Source organism: Berghia stephanieae, chromosome 2 (assembly GCF_034508935.2).
Source record: "Berghia stephanieae isolate SIO BIC M18660-M18661 chromosome 2, UCSD_Bste_1.3, whole genome shotgun sequence".
In the NCBI taxonomy this organism is placed as follows: Eukaryota; Metazoa; Mollusca; class Gastropoda; order Nudibranchia; family Aeolidiidae; genus Berghia; species Berghia stephanieae.
In genome coordinates, this window is record NC_088361.1 from 73452283 (window position 1) to 73468193 (window position 15911).

At 35.2% G+C, this 15911-nt stretch overlaps 1 protein-coding gene across 5 annotated transcripts in view; it reads left to right on the top strand.

The window, feature by feature from the left end:
* The window catches only part of LOC144965503 (glycerol-3-phosphate acyltransferase 1, mitochondrial-like), a 279629-nt gene that overhangs the window by 63831 nt on the left and 199887 nt on the right, over positions 1 to 15911 (top strand). For all 5 annotated transcript variants that reach the window (XM_078900905.1, XM_078900903.1, XM_078900906.1 and 2 more), the window contains 2 exons: positions 1708 to 1812; positions 9320 to 9372. In XM_078900905.1, the coding sequence (XP_078757031.1) occupies positions 1708 to 1812; positions 9320 to 9372 (158 nt within the window). The remainder of the gene's footprint in view (positions 1 to 1707; positions 1813 to 9319; positions 9373 to 15911) is intronic.

The window sequence follows — 15911 nt, forward strand, 5'->3', positions numbered from 1 at the left end:
CATTGAGAAAATCCAGACCTCAACACACAAACATGACTAACAATAACAAACACAAATCGACATGCAAAAACTGTGGTAGAGACCATGAACACAACAGAGACGCATGCCCTGCTTCGAGATCTGTGTGTGGATCATGTGGCAAGATGGGTCACTGGGCAAAGCAATGCCTAACAACCAAATATAGGCAAAGATCACAGTCACGTAACAATTCTAACCACCAGAAACAGAATAGAAAACAAATCCCTTCTGTTGATCCTCATGATATATCGAGCGAAGAAAGCGACATGATCTGGGTGGGGATCCTGACCTCCCATAGTGGGCAAGGAGGTACAATCTGTGTCTTCTATCCCCCTATGTCTGTTTTCCAACATGCTTTCTGTCTTTGTCTTGGAATTAGATTACTTGGTTTTGTCCTGGCCCTGGCCGGATATCCTGGTTGAGAGGGAGACAGTCAAGTTAGTTTTGGGGGATGATATTTTTTTCGTTGTAAATCATCTCTCTGTTATGCACCGTATTATGTTTTTGTATAGATATTATATATGATTTGTAAACATTAGAGTGTATTCCTCTTAGTTGGGACCTGTGCTTGTGTCCGGATGAGACTTATAGGTGATCTCAAACTAAGTACATTGGTAGTATGCTCTACTTGGAATCTACATCTGATCCCTATTTGTTCCCAGTTCTCCTTTGTCTTACTTTCTCTTGGGTGCTTTAATTGTAATTCTAGAACTTTTTACTATCCCATTTTCTTCCTTTTTACTGGTGCTGATATAACCTACATGTGTTGCAAGCGCCGTAAAACCCTTAAAAAAAAAAAAGCGACATGATGAATCAGCAACTCGAGTCACTCTCATTCTGCAGCATCAATAACCAACACAAACGTGACGAAGTTTTTGCAAATATACATATCAAACTAGAACATAAACCAGGAACACACAACCTCAAAGTTAAAGTTGACACAGGAGCACAAGCGAATACCCTCCCACTTAGACTCTTCAACGATATGTACCCAAACATGGTGCACAACAATCAATCCATAAACAACTTTCTCAAACCAGCGAGGACAACCCTCACAGCCTACCATTGTACAACAATCGACTGCTATGGAACACTTCCTATAAAATGCTCATATAAAATCTTGGAAAAATTTAGATTTCTTTGTTGTCAATGCACCAGGACATGCCACCCAAGGTCTCCCAAGTAGTGAACATTTCAAATAAGTCATACTGCACTGACCGATAAAATCTATAACGTCACACAACAGCACAGCAGACCTCAAAACAATGTTCTCAATTCCCCTTTGTCTTACTTTTTCTTGGGTGCTTTAATTGTAATGCTAGAACTTTTTACTATCCCATTTTCTTCCTTTTTACTGGCGCTGATATAACCTAAATGTGTTGCAAGCGCCGTAAAACCCTTAAAAAAAACAAAAAAAAAAAAACAACCCAAGAGCTATATTGTATAAATATGTTATTATTATTATTATTATTATTATTATTATTATTATTATTATTATTATTATTATTATTATTATTATTATTATTATTATTATTATTATTATTATTATTATTATTATTATCGTTGTTGTTGCTATTGTCGTTAATTAATTATGATTAATTGATTGGTTATTAATGATTGTTTTTCAAATTATCATTGTTACTGTGCTAATTGTTGATATTTTGTTATTTTTGTACTTGCTTTGGTTAGCCCTGGATGGAGGTCATGGCTGTTACCACTGGAAACCTACACCGTAAACAAGCCTTTGTTCAGGCCCTTTCCAGATATAAGTTCTCAAGTTATTTTTAGTTCAAGGTATCAACATTAATACTTTTTAAAAATTTAATTTTATATCCTTTGTTATTTCATCTTCCTATATTTTTTTTTTTTAGATTTTTGCTAATGAGCCTTCTCTTCCACTCCCTATTTACCCCTCTTGACACGTAGATATAGTTTGAGCATCATTTGCTCATTTTTGTTTCCAAAATACGTGGATTCTACAGAACATAACAAAATAGAATAAAAAAATATTTAAACTGTTATTTCTCGTGTCATATCTCTTCTTTTTCCAATGTGATACTTTTTTCTTGTGTGTATTGTTACAAGGAATCTACAGAAGGAAGTATTTTGCAATTTTTTTTGTATCGCACAGACAATTTATGTTGGTTTGAAATCACTTAATCCTGGTTAAGGCATTTACTATTTCTATATCATGGTATTGAATTACCTAGAATAGAATGTGAAGGGCTGTTTTGTGTTCCAAATTGGTTCCTTTCTGTAGAAAATAACTTAAAATGTTTTATTTTAAAAGAAAAAAGAAATTTTCATCGTCACTAGAGGGAAAAAATAAGATTTAAAAATCTGTTTTTAGAACTGTGTTCCCCCATGGGAACCTCCAAGGCAAAGTCATAATAAATCTTTGTAAGTCCAAAATATCTTCATATTTCATTGAAAATAAAGTTAAGCACACAAACTGTTTTGTTTTTCAAAATTAAAAACATTTTTCATCGTTTTTATCACGAGACCATCGTGTGGTCTGATTACAAATGATTTCGAACACAGAAAAAAACAGAAGGATTTTGAAATAACTGGGCCACAAAATAATAAGGTAAGTAATTTATTATAGGTATAAAGTTGTAATGTTTCATGTAAAATCGTCTTTTTTTTTGGATCCGATTTGTTTTTAAAATGCATGTCCTGATGATTTTGAACACTGTATTTCGAACCATGAAATGAGTCGGCAGCAGAAAAGCAGCTGATAGCTCCATTTTAAGGATATTTTAATTAGCAAAATGTTATGTTTGTGTTGAAATGATTAAAGAACAGGAAATTGAATATTAATCCATCACAGTAAATTATAAGCTTCATTTAATACAAATTAGAGATTTTCATTCAAGATCAGGACATGCGCCATGATTCCACTGGGCAAGCAGCAAGTGGCAAAGTTTGTGTTACTCATGGCACGTTGATTCGAAGTATGTCAGATCAGTTTTACTCATGAGTACTGTTTGGTATTTTTTATTTGTTGAGAGATGGACGTGTCAGTAAATTTGAGAGGATTTATATTTTTGTTAAAAATTGAAAAAATGCATTTTGACTATTTTAGTCACTTTTCAAATATAATGGCCGTTTTCTCAGTTCAGCTAGATGTACCTTCCGGACTGAACCGTCGCGCGACATCAAATATTATTAAAGGTTGCTTTTCGTCAATATCAAAGGGATTTATGAATCTGTTCACTGCAGAATGCACACGCTGAATATCAGCCTCACTTTCCCGTATTTTTTATGGTCTTTCTTATTTGTGAATGGAGGTGTCTTCCTTATTCATGTCGGCTTGTTTGAGAGTGGCATTTAAATACTCAGTTCTTGGGGGTCTGGTAAGACACCAGCGATGATATGCAGGCATATTTCTGCTGAAGCCAATAATCCCCCCTTTAGATTTTGCTTGCCAATTGATTGTCTGCTTGATCGACATGTCTACAGCTGTTCTTGATGCTGGAACGTGTGATCGAGAAACACTGAAGCCCCAATTTTTCAGCAACTCATCAGCACCTGGATGTGAATGGGAAAGATTGGTCAGAGACATGAGGTATGCTGACACGTATCTAGCATAATTCTGATGGTCCATTGCAAAGAATAAGGGACATAGTTCCTGAAGGCACTGGACATGAACAATGAAGTTGTTGGTCTTTGTGTCTCGTAGAAATTTTAGCAACAGCCAAACTTTATCCATATACTTAATCCAAAATTGGACTGTTTTTCCAAGACGTCCCTGGTGAACTCCTTCCCTAAAGTGTGAGTATCACATCCACAAATCTTTGAAGTCTTCATTCTCTGATGCATACTCGAGACTATTTTCGTCCATGAAGAGCATTCATTCTTTTTTCACAGATTTGATGAGAATGTTGGAGTTGGTATGCTGCTCAAACTGTTAAAATAAACATCTCTCTAGAGCCTCTAACATCAACACATGAACTCTCAGTGCTCTATTATAGTGCTTTCCACTCATCACTTTGTTCATAGAACCTCTTGCACAGATGCCAGATTCTATGATAATTTCTTCAAAACCTGTCCCTTGCATGAGTTTTCCCAAAGCAGAAACCTATCCTTGCCAGCCAGGAACTTTCCCTCTCAATCCTTCTAGATTGGATCTACAAAACATCCACAGGAAATCTGACAGTGGAACTTCACCTAGTACAGAACATGGTACACATACTTCAAGTGTCGGTATGGTTGGTTCTGTTTTTTGCTTTAAGAAACACGGTGGTAAATCTTTGGGTTGGTAATTCATGGATCACCTTTTACTCTGTGTAACAGTTGTTTGACCCGTGTCTGTCTGGCAGCCATCAATTTCTTTTTCATTGGTCACTTCCTCGTTAGGCTTTTCTCTTACTTCCTGAATCACTATCCCATGTGTCGTATGTGTTGTGTCTGAACCAGATAATGTTTCCTCAGCTAGGTCGAAGTTATCCCAGCAGAAGTGAGTTACAAGGTTGTTCTCTCTTTTGATTTGCTGAGGAAGAATGTTGCTGGAGTTGGTAATGCTGTCACAAATGGCAGTTTCGATTTCCAGAATTGCTGAATATGAAATAGTGTGTCCAAATCTGTTCAAGATATGAATGAGTTGTGCATTACCTTTAAGGTGTCTTATTGATACACCCAGCAGTATATGCTTGGGCATCTTCCAGCGCCCATTGGTGACACAATAGCAAATGTCATCTGCTACCGACCTATTAAGTCGTTCTTGCTTAACTGTGCTTTGTAGTGTCACTAACATACATAAGATAAAATATCATGTGATTATAATGTTCATATCTGCACTCCACTCACCGAGATCTTTTATTTGAGATGCTACAAGACTATGTTTACATAAATTCTTAAATAGTCATTTTTGGACAATGTTAGGTCTATTTTGATCTTAAATAAGCATCAACTCCGTAACGACTTCTTCGAATACTTCCAAATTTGGCATATACTTTGTACACTGCACTGTCTACAACTTTTGTTTTTAAAGACATATAAAATTGTTTATAGTTTTTGTTTTAAAAAGTTTGACAGATGTTCAAAATCGCAAAAAAATATTTTTTCGACCTTTTAACGTCGATATTTTAAAAGATAACGTTTTCAGTACCATATTTTTAATATGGATGTATAAAATAACTTTCAGGCTTTCTTTTGAAACCAATATTAAGGCTCTACAACAAAAATTGGCAAAGTTATCGACCTTCAAACTTTGTTAGTCCTTGTCTAATTTTTCTGCACCACGTGACCTTTCAGGGGCGATAACTCTGTAAAGGCTACACTTGCAAAGTGGCTAATATCGATTTTTTAACACTTCTATAGGTACTAAGAAAATATGGGTGTACAAAAATCCCAAGGGGGGGGGTGTGATCTTCTTGTTGACCAAAAATCAGCTTTCCACATCTGCATTGCAATGAGACAATATCAATATCAAGATTTATTATTTTCTTCAAGCCTCGAAATTGGTCAAGACCTAGATGTCTTGTTTTGTGACCTACATACCTCGTGTTGTGTGTTCATGTGTGTACAGCAATCTGCTTGCCAGACAGTAAAAAAATAAAATAAACAAACATTTTTAAAAACCCCAACAATTTAACCTTTCATAGGCAAATTTCAATCTAACCATTTCAATCAAAAGGCAGTAACAGCAATGCAATTATAGTTTGATTGAAGCCTGAGTCGCGATGTTCATACTGCTCTCACGGTGCAAACGGTTTATTCTGAAATTAAAATAATATAAAGGGAAACTACTATTTGAAAGCAAAATATCAGTGCCACTGATAAAGGATTAATTGTACTAGGCACACACCGACCAGCATCCTGTGACGACATTTCTACTGAGTTGAAAAATGAAGGAAAAAGAAAAGAAAAGAAAAGAAAAAGAATTTAAGAAGATAAAGAGCAAAACACGTAAACAATATACTACCCCTCTTTAAAGGCAAAATTCGATCTGACATTGACCCACCCAACACTCGCTTTCAGATCTATATATATATATATATATATATATATATATGTGTGTGGGTGTGTGTGTGTATTTATATATACATACACATACATTTCTTTATGACATTGTTACTATTTATCCTTTCTCCCTTCATTTTTAAGTCGTGTTTGTATCACGAGTGGTGAAAATGATCAACCTTAATTAAAAATATATTGATCACTCCACCATAATAATTACAAACTCTACAATGATTCTGCTTTACCCAGAGAGTGCTGAAACAATATTTTAACCCGGGAAGTATCAATTTCATATATACAACTGAAATGTGAAACAACTCGGACGTTATTCTAGTGTTCTTAATTGACCACGTTTGTAACTAGTGGAACGAAAAGCCGGTATATTTGTGTTCATATATTCTTATTATTAAGCTTAACTCATGTGACCATCTGTTGAATATCATTTGTGCGATGAAGATACATTGACCGGAATTCATAACCCTCTGAACCAGCAATGATCAAAGCGTAACTAATCGGACAGCTGCACCAAGATGTTATCGCATATCATCAAAGAACTAAGAGTGATGTCCAAAATGTGAGGGAATAAATGAAAGGTTACTTTATTCCTTAGAGCAAGTTTTGAGAGTTTCTATCGTTTTGTTTGCTTACAATCATGTGATTAATAAATTTAATTTAACAAACTATATTCGAAATTATGCTGATCTCTGTAATGATATATTTCAATCGCCTCAACTTTCCCAGCCTCACTTTCCCAGGATTGCAAATAAATCAATACATAATCTCAATACAAACTATCACAGGTCGCAATGTGTTAATCGATATCGCCCTGGGCACAATTAAAAAAGGCCATGTGTTATGTCAACTGCATTGGGACTGCTTCAATTCTCATCTATGTGCGAACATGTGCGAGATCGTCAGTGGTAACAGGCACATAACCAACCTAATTAGAGCACAATTGGTCTACAGAAAACAACCAGTAGTAAACCAGGCATGCCTTAATCCTGGAATATTGTTGGCTCCTTGAGATTCTCCAACTCCCGAGAGAAACACTTCTAATATAAGCTAGGACAGGGATAAAAACGAACTCTCTCCCATTTCATCTACTTAGAGCTCACTGCTCACAGAAACTCGAGAATTCTACTAGCGAGAAACATGTGTGAACGGGGGTCAGTAATAGATTTACATTGTGTTACCATTAACAAATGCCATACTAGTATGTGTAGGAGTGATATTTAATATTGTGTTTCGCCTGGCCGTATGTAGGCACTACCAAATATAACAGAAATCAATAACTCATGTTGCGGGTGGTTGGATGGGAGCATCACCCTTGAATCGTATACCTATGATGTTCGCATGGGTGTACGATCCGATAGTGATGTCGTTTCTTCTTCTCTTTACTAACCTATCCTGCTTCTTTGGTTTGTGATTGTATTTTTGACAGGGGATAGTTTTTTTCTGTAAATCTTCTGCCTGTTTGTTCTTGGTTATTTATAATTTAGCTTATGATATTTTTAGGTTATGATTTTGATTTACATTTGTACTATTTTTGTTAGTGTTAGATTGCTTGTTTTTTTGTTTCAGCGGTCTCTCATATAACCTCAATTGTGTTGGAAGAGACCTAAAGCAACAAACAAACAAAAATAACTCATGTTAATAACAGTAATTGATCCTCGTGTTATAAATATATTCATTCACTATCTTTATACAATATATATTTTTATATGTATATGTTATTGTATATATAATATGTACAGCATTCCAAATGAATGAATTACCTTGCGCGAACTACATTTACCAATGTGCAAATACTCGATAATTCTATTTAGTATTTATATGCATTGATTATTATGTTCTCATTGATACATATCTTTCCCCATCCCACTAACTCAATGTGTCTCGCTAATTAAATTATTTATTTACACATGTAAATAGCAGTGATGTCAAGGGTATTAATTGAAATCCCTCACGAACCCACTATTCATAAGAATATTAAAATGTTGCAACCTGATCAAAGATTTGCTCCGGTATTTTCACAGATTTATTAACAAAACCTTCAGCGGTTAATGACCCAGCATGAATCGGGGTAATGACTGAACCTACATCCGGTGACTGAACAAACAGAACGGCTAACCAGGCAACAGGTCTCTACTAACCATCCAGAACTTGGCTACAAAAAGAGACAAGAGTGGAAATCTGGCAAGCGGTTGACTGAAATTACTGACCCAGAACGGCTTCTGTCTGATATAACGGAAAAACCTTTCCGCAGCCCAGACTCCTCTAAAGTTAAGCCCACTCAATAACGAAATGGATAGTTAGTGATACGGGATGAAGATTAATTACCCATAGGATAAATTTAATGAATTAAAACCAGCTCTATTATTCTTGGCTAATTATGTGTTAACTTGTTATTATATGAGGCTATTCTGTTGATTTATATTAAACTACTTTTCTTTAATGGGGATTAATACATACCTTCTGAACCTACCTATCCCTACACAATGTGCCAACACTCTACCACTACTTCTATTACCTATTTCTTTAAACCTAAAACATTCTCTTACTATGAGTCAAGTGTCAGGAGCTTTTTACCCGACTATAAAAGGGGAAAAAAAAAGCGGCACCAGACATTAGTCTATGGGGAAACTATTTGACTCCTATCTGTCTACTCCTACTTGCCACACTCCTACATAGACGTGACAATCTCTAAATGCAAAATATCTCAAAGACAGTGATTTTAATGATAGAGTGTTTGGTACCAACATAAAGTTCAAAGTTTTCTCACGCCAATTTGTTTATATTGGTAAAATCGACTGTGGTTGTGCAAAAGCGATTGAAAACTATCAGATATCATTTAAAAATCTGTTAAGTATCACGAGAGATAACCAGTTGCAGTGGCTGGGAAATGGATGGAGTGAATGACCTAAATGAATGAACTAAAAGCTCGCCTGACATTCAACAACGTTGTTGGCAATACCGTGAGCAGGTCAATTTCTAATTCCACAAGAAAAGTTTGGAGCTCCTTGGAAGAATAAAGTATAAAGTGTGCTGACAAAACTGCACTTAGAGTAGTAACTTGAGGCCCTGGTACCAAGTGGATGGCCTACTCCTTAAGTAAGATTGAGAAACTGGCACAGGACAGAGACAAATGGAGGGAATTGAGAAATATATTGTGGTATCTATTTATGTATGATTTTTTATACAAATGTAAATTGAAAATTGTAGGTAATTTGATTCAGAACTTTTAATGAATTTGTTATGTGATTTAAAGTGCCTCAAGATAATCAATTGAATGACACGAGTAAACAATTCTTAATGCCTAGCTTTTGATACTTCCCAGAGTTCAGAAAGCTATTCAAGAAACAGCTGAACAAATTGGTCAAAGCTCTGCAGGTAAGATTTTTAGGCCTTTAGATTCTTTGTAAAGTAAAATTTAAAAAATGACTGGTATAAAAAAATACAACACAAAGTAAACGACGTTTCAGCCTTTAGCCTTCTTCAGATAAACGTGATAAGAAAAGGAAATATGTTATTAGGTACCACAAGAGACAATTTATAAATATTTAAAATTGATTTTTCTTACTATATTCATAAAGCATTCTGATGGATCTAGTCATGGAAAACACTTTTTAAATTTTGAAAATCCGTACATAAATAAGAAATTGAGAGTAAATTCATTTTTCAAGAACTTAGAATTTTTTTGTTTGCCAACTGATGTAAGAAAATGTTTAAACTTTGACGTCATGTATCTAACCACTAAAAGATTCATCATACTTGTGAAACACATTTTTAAAGCACATTGACTAGGTAAATTAAATATAACAAGATTTGAACCAGACACACATTTTTTCCTAAATTTACAGTCTGTTGAAATTCCCCCAAAACACTCACGAAAGTAAATGTTTTGGCCTCCAGCATGACGAAATAGCATTTTCCATATACTATATTAACATTTCAAAAAATTATGCCTTTTCTGCCACGACACCATAAGATATCGTCGCCTAGGCATTCCACGAAGGAATATAAATAATTCATCAAACAAGATGTTTTATGTCACAGGAATCACCCATGTTGTCCAAGTGAGCAAAGTGGGGGTTAATAATCTTGCTCAAGGAAAAAAACGAAAGTGCCTGAAGCGGGGCTCGAACCCGGGTCATTCCGGGTCCCAGTGAAATGCCTTAACCACTCGGCCACTTCGTCATTAACATAATGATCATACCAAATGACATGTAATTCACGTCAAGGGGGGGTAGAGAATAGTCCAGGGAAGAGATCCAATTTTTTTTCAGACATTTTCTTCAAATGGTTTTTGAAAAATAAAGAAGTGAACATCAGGAGACCCGCAGTTTTGCATGTTGGCAGAAACATAGCTATATCACGAGCAAAATGTATAAAAGATTAAATATCTCTCAAAATATTGAAGATAGAAGAAAATTATCACACGTTATAGGAAACTGGACCTGCTAAATTAAAAAATCATCATAACTTGAATGATAAGCACAATGTTCGAACCAGCAGCATAAAAGAATTCATCAACCTCTTAAGAAACCCCTATAATTCCAAGATATCATGTTTTTACTTCCGCAACGTCTGTTTTCACCTCCATTCTACTTTATGGACTTGTATGGTTGGTTTTGCCTTGGCCCTCTTTGGGATCCTTAACGGAAAGGGTGCAGTAAAACTAGTCCGTGGGCCACGTTTCGAAAAGGTCCCTTAGATAAATTTTTTAAACCTATTTCGTTTATATAGAAAACAATTGCCACAAAGAAGAGCAAGAATAGAAGAAACTGTGTCATTCACGACATTTCAGTAAGCTCTAAAATTGATGTAAAACCATTAACAGAAGCATCTTTGGAAAAAATAAAGCAAACAATTCAACAAAAACATCTCGCCAGCAGCTCTGTATCGTGCTTTGACCAGTCAACAAAACAACTCAGTCCTGACGATGGCAAATTAAGCCTGAAACATTAATGTAGACTGTCTCAAACATTGTGGTAAATATTTTAAATAATAATAATTCGCTCCATTACTGCATGTCGAGCACTTTTCGTACCATATTTGTATCAAACACGATTCAATATATATATATATATATATATATATATATATATATATATATATATATACTATTTTAATATTTACCACAATGTTGGAGTCAGTCTACATCGATGTTTCAGGCCTTTTTAGCCATCGTCAGGACTGTGTGTTACACGAGTTTGGTTTGTTGTGTGTTGTTGCTTGTTGAAGTGGTTCGTTGGTTTGTAGTTGATTAGTAAGTGCTTCCGGCGATGTGGACAACTATTGTACATCTTATTTTTCGTGTTGAGTGTGGCTTCATGAGGGTGTTTGATTATAGTATATATCTCTTCCAGGCATAAGCTACATTGTTTTGATGATGGTGTGTATCCTGTTGCTTTAGATATAATTTTCCATGAAATGTTGTGGTCTAGTTTGTTGTCTTTTAATTTCCAAATATGTTCGCTGAGTTTTGTGGATGTATTTTTGTTAATGTTTCTAAATGTTGAGGCGTGGAGGTTGTATCTTGTTTTGAAATTATTTTCCGTTAGTCCTACATATTTTTCTTGCTTTGTTTTAGTTTCGGTGACTGTGGCTTGGTAAATTAAACTTGATTCTAAATATTGTTTGTTTAGCGGGAAATGTTCCTTATTTCTGCAGTTGCATTTTATGGTGGGTGGGTTTTGCTCTTGTCGGTGGTTAATTAATATTTTTTTTGTTGTGGCTTGAAATTATTTGTTCTATGTTGCGCATACACGAGTAGCTTATTTTTTATGGTATTACTGTTGATAATTTTATGTAGCTTGTGGTTTTTTGGAAAGTATGTATCAATTAACTTCAGGAACTGCTGTCTAATGTTTGTGCTGACGTTTTTGTTGAAAGGTGGGTTGAACCAAGTAATATGTCGTTTTCTTGTTTTACGGTCTTCACTTGTGTGTTGAGGTTTATATGAGAGGGGGGCGTCTGTGTATTCAAATGGTGTGTTGTATCCGCTTTTTGTGAGTGCTTCTTTGTAGGGGTGGGGTGGCTGCGACGTTGAATATCTCTCTGTTTTCCGAAAGTTTGCTCACCCTCAGTGCTATGCTTTTTGGTATGTTTTCAATGACGGAACGGGGGTGGTTGCTGTTTTTATTAATGTAGCTAATGGTGTTATTTGGTTTTCTGAACGGTTGGAATGAATTGGATTTTATGTCGAATGTGATGTCGAGGAAGTCGATTGTTTTTTTGTTTGCTTCTATCTTGATTTTCAAATTGTTGTTTTGGAATATTTTGCAGATTTGTTTTTTGATGTTTTCGTTCGCTCTTGGTCGTTTGTTGGTTATAGCGAGTCCGCCATCTCTATAGAGGCCGATGTATGTGTGTGTATGTTGCAGTTGTGACAGGATGTAGAGTCCGACCAGTTTGCATGTTTCAGCACCGTCGAAATCATTATGTCGCTTTGTCCACGGCGTGTTGTCATAGTATAGTGTGCTGTGCTTGGTGTGTTTGATGATGTGTAATTTCCTCTTCAGTGATGTTGGTGTATTTTGCTGCAAATTCCAATGCTTTGTTTAGTAAGTCTGGGGTGATGGAGGGGTAAAAATTGCAAATGTCGAAAGAGATGAAGGTGCAATTTTCTTTGTTTTGGATATTTTTAAACCATTCAATGACTTCATCGGTGTTTTTCCACTGGTTGAATTTAGTTGCTTCTTTGACGTTTTTATTGATTTTTTCTAATATCTTTTTGCTGATTTTTCCAATTTCAGTTTTGTATGGATTTATTAGTCTACATTTTGGATTATTTTTGAAGTCAGGCATGTGATCTTTTAATTTGATGAATGCTCTTCTTGGTGCTGTGTCGATTCGATCGCTAAAAGGTCAAGTCTGTTCGCTATATTCTTATCTTCTTTTGTGATCTCTTCTGTTCTGTGTGTTCTGTCTTTTTTTATAGTCTTTGTTGATTTGTTTGTGTGTCATTTTATCATATTCCTCAAGGTGTCATTTTATAATAGTTGTTGGATTTGTCGGCTGGTATCAGAAGTTGTTTTTCTTTGTTTTTTTTCTTCACATCGTTAGTCAGTTAGTTGGTTTTGGAAGTTGTTATTTTGTTTTTGAACTGTACATTTTGAATGAGATCTGAAAGTCCGTCTTCTAATTTTTAAAATTCAGGTATTGGAGGGGGTGAATTTAGTCGAGCACTATTTGTATATATAATTTTTTTTTTCATTTATTTATCATCACTTTCATATCAGCAGGATCAGCATCATCACCACCACCACCACCATCCTAATAATAATGAATAAAATAAATATCAACACATTTTAATGTAATAATCAATCTAAACAGCTCGCAGAATTCACAAAGTGCTCCTAAAAGACAATGAGTAACAACACACAAATATTATTGCTATCTTATCTGAAAAAAGAATGGTTTCAAAAGATTCCTAAAATTACTAAGCTCGGGGGCGTCTTTGATTTCTTTGCTTAATTTGTTCCATACTTTTGGGGTCCCGACAAAGAAAGATTTTCAGCTAACTATAGTTTATGGGAACATTAATCAGTCGTTTATATTGGAATCGGAGTGGTCTAGCACTAGCAGGTGTATTACTTCAAATCGCATTTCCAAGGATTTACCATGCTCAATGAACTTCATACTATTTAATTTATTCCCCCAGCTCACCATATCGACCATCCATCCATTTCGTACAGTAGGTACCGGTTGCCTGTTTGGAGTCTTTTTGTATTAAAGCGCTTTACAATTACAATACCCGTTATTGCTTATAGATAGGAATACATTCACACCTGAGTCAAGTGCCTTACACACGGACTTAACGTCTGGATCACAATTTTCAACAATCTCTGTCACTCATCCGGCCATTGACAAGGCTTGACTTTTGTGACAAGGGACACCGTACCACTGAGCGACCGAACAAATAATCACCATCTGCATCATCGTCATCATCATCATCATCATCACAGCCGTAACAGCCAACAATACTACAATCATCACCGCCATCATCATCTTCGGGTCCGGGTTATCCGTGTGGGGGATGGGGGTGGACCCTGCTTAAGTATTATCATTATTTAATAGAAACACGATAATCATCATCCATTGTCGTCGGCATCGTTATCATCGGGTCCGGGCTATCCGTGTGTGTCTGGGGGTGGAACCTTCTAAATATTATTATTATCTACCTATCTAATAAAAACACGACAATCTTACAAACAAACAAAAACATAAATACACGTCATCCTATTATCCATTTTGGTCCAGTTTTAATGGCGTAAAGAATGATTATTGAACTTCTACAAATATACGGCTACATTGGCCACTAGTAACTCTTATTGTTCCTATTCCTATACATAGTCTATCACTATCATGAAAGCATTAGACAATAAATTGTTAGAAAACGAAGTGTCACTTCGAAGTCTTATTTCTCCAATCTTATAACTATTACAATTACCGCTTTTCGCAAATTAAATAAACTATAGCAATGCTTTTTCAGTTGTCTAACACATTGGGACGAATCATTGTGTCTTTTGTCTATTTATAAACTACAAGTAATGGGTATTCCTATGGCAATTGCTTTAAAAACGACATTACACCTTCGACAGTAAAAATCTACTTCAGTTCTAACGAGGTCAAACAATCATTTTGTCATAGCAACAACATGGAGTGGAGAGTGTGTGTATAAATTCGTCCCTTGTTTATTGTTTAACAATAAATCTGTCAACTGCATTTTTTGCCAAATTGGGACTTAAAATTTGCCAAAATTTGCCAAAAAATTTGCCGAGGAGAACTAAGCGTTTCAGTAAAACATGCGATACAGCTTGATTAATAAAAAAGTTATAGACTCTCAAAAATGGACCCACGAGCAAATTTGATTTTGACTCGTTTTGAGACAAAATTTCAAAAAATTGTAAAAATTTCAAATATCCATATTCTGAACTGAAAATTTGGTTTTCTTCATGTCTCATAAGTATCTTCAATTGAGCCAAGTTTGAGGAAAATCAAAAGGGGTGTGGTTCCCAATTTCAGAAAATTTTGTCCACTTGACATGGAATGGCCCATAATGGTTTAGTAAATGAGAAACAGGGGGTAAGAAATGAAGACATTATACAGTAAAAACCGGTTAAACCAAAAATGTCCCAAATGACACAATTCTCGTTTGTGTGCCCATATGCCCCCCCCCCCCCCCCCCCCCCACACACACACACAGAGACAGACAAAAAGACTACATTACTTCAACCACAAATTTACAAAGTTGAAGAATTTGATGCATTGCATTGTGTGTGACAGTGGGATGAATGATAGAATTGGATTAAAATTACCCCAGGAAAATCATAAATTTTGATATACCTAAGCCGAAATATGTTTAAACCGAAATAGAATCATATCAAGCTCCTTGAATTTCGGTTTAACTGGTTTTACTGTAAGTAAAAATATGTGTGTTTGTGTGTGTGTGTGTGTGTGTGTTTGTGTGTGTGTGTGTGTAAAGAGAGGAAGAGCGAGAGAGAGCAAAATATAATATTGTATTTATCTGTATTTAGGATGTGTTGGACACACATTCTTAGGAGTCAGTTGCAATAATTTATTCATCAACGAACTTCATAAGATGAACTTTTTATATTCTGAATGTATGGAACGACATAACTGACAAATACTGAAACGCATCCAATCAATGATAAATCAATGTATAAACGTAACTGGAAAACACAAGATTGTATGTAATTTGTAACTTTCATTTTCTGAGTATATTCTCTGTTATGTGTATATTTACTGTTATATTTACACATCACTTTCTTTACTATTTTTTAAATTATGTGATTTTTCCAATGATAGATATGTAGTTTGTTTATCGTAGTTTTACACTGTTTAGATAATTGAAGACAAAACAATGTATACGTAATTTTGCTCTCAAATAAATTTCTCACCTT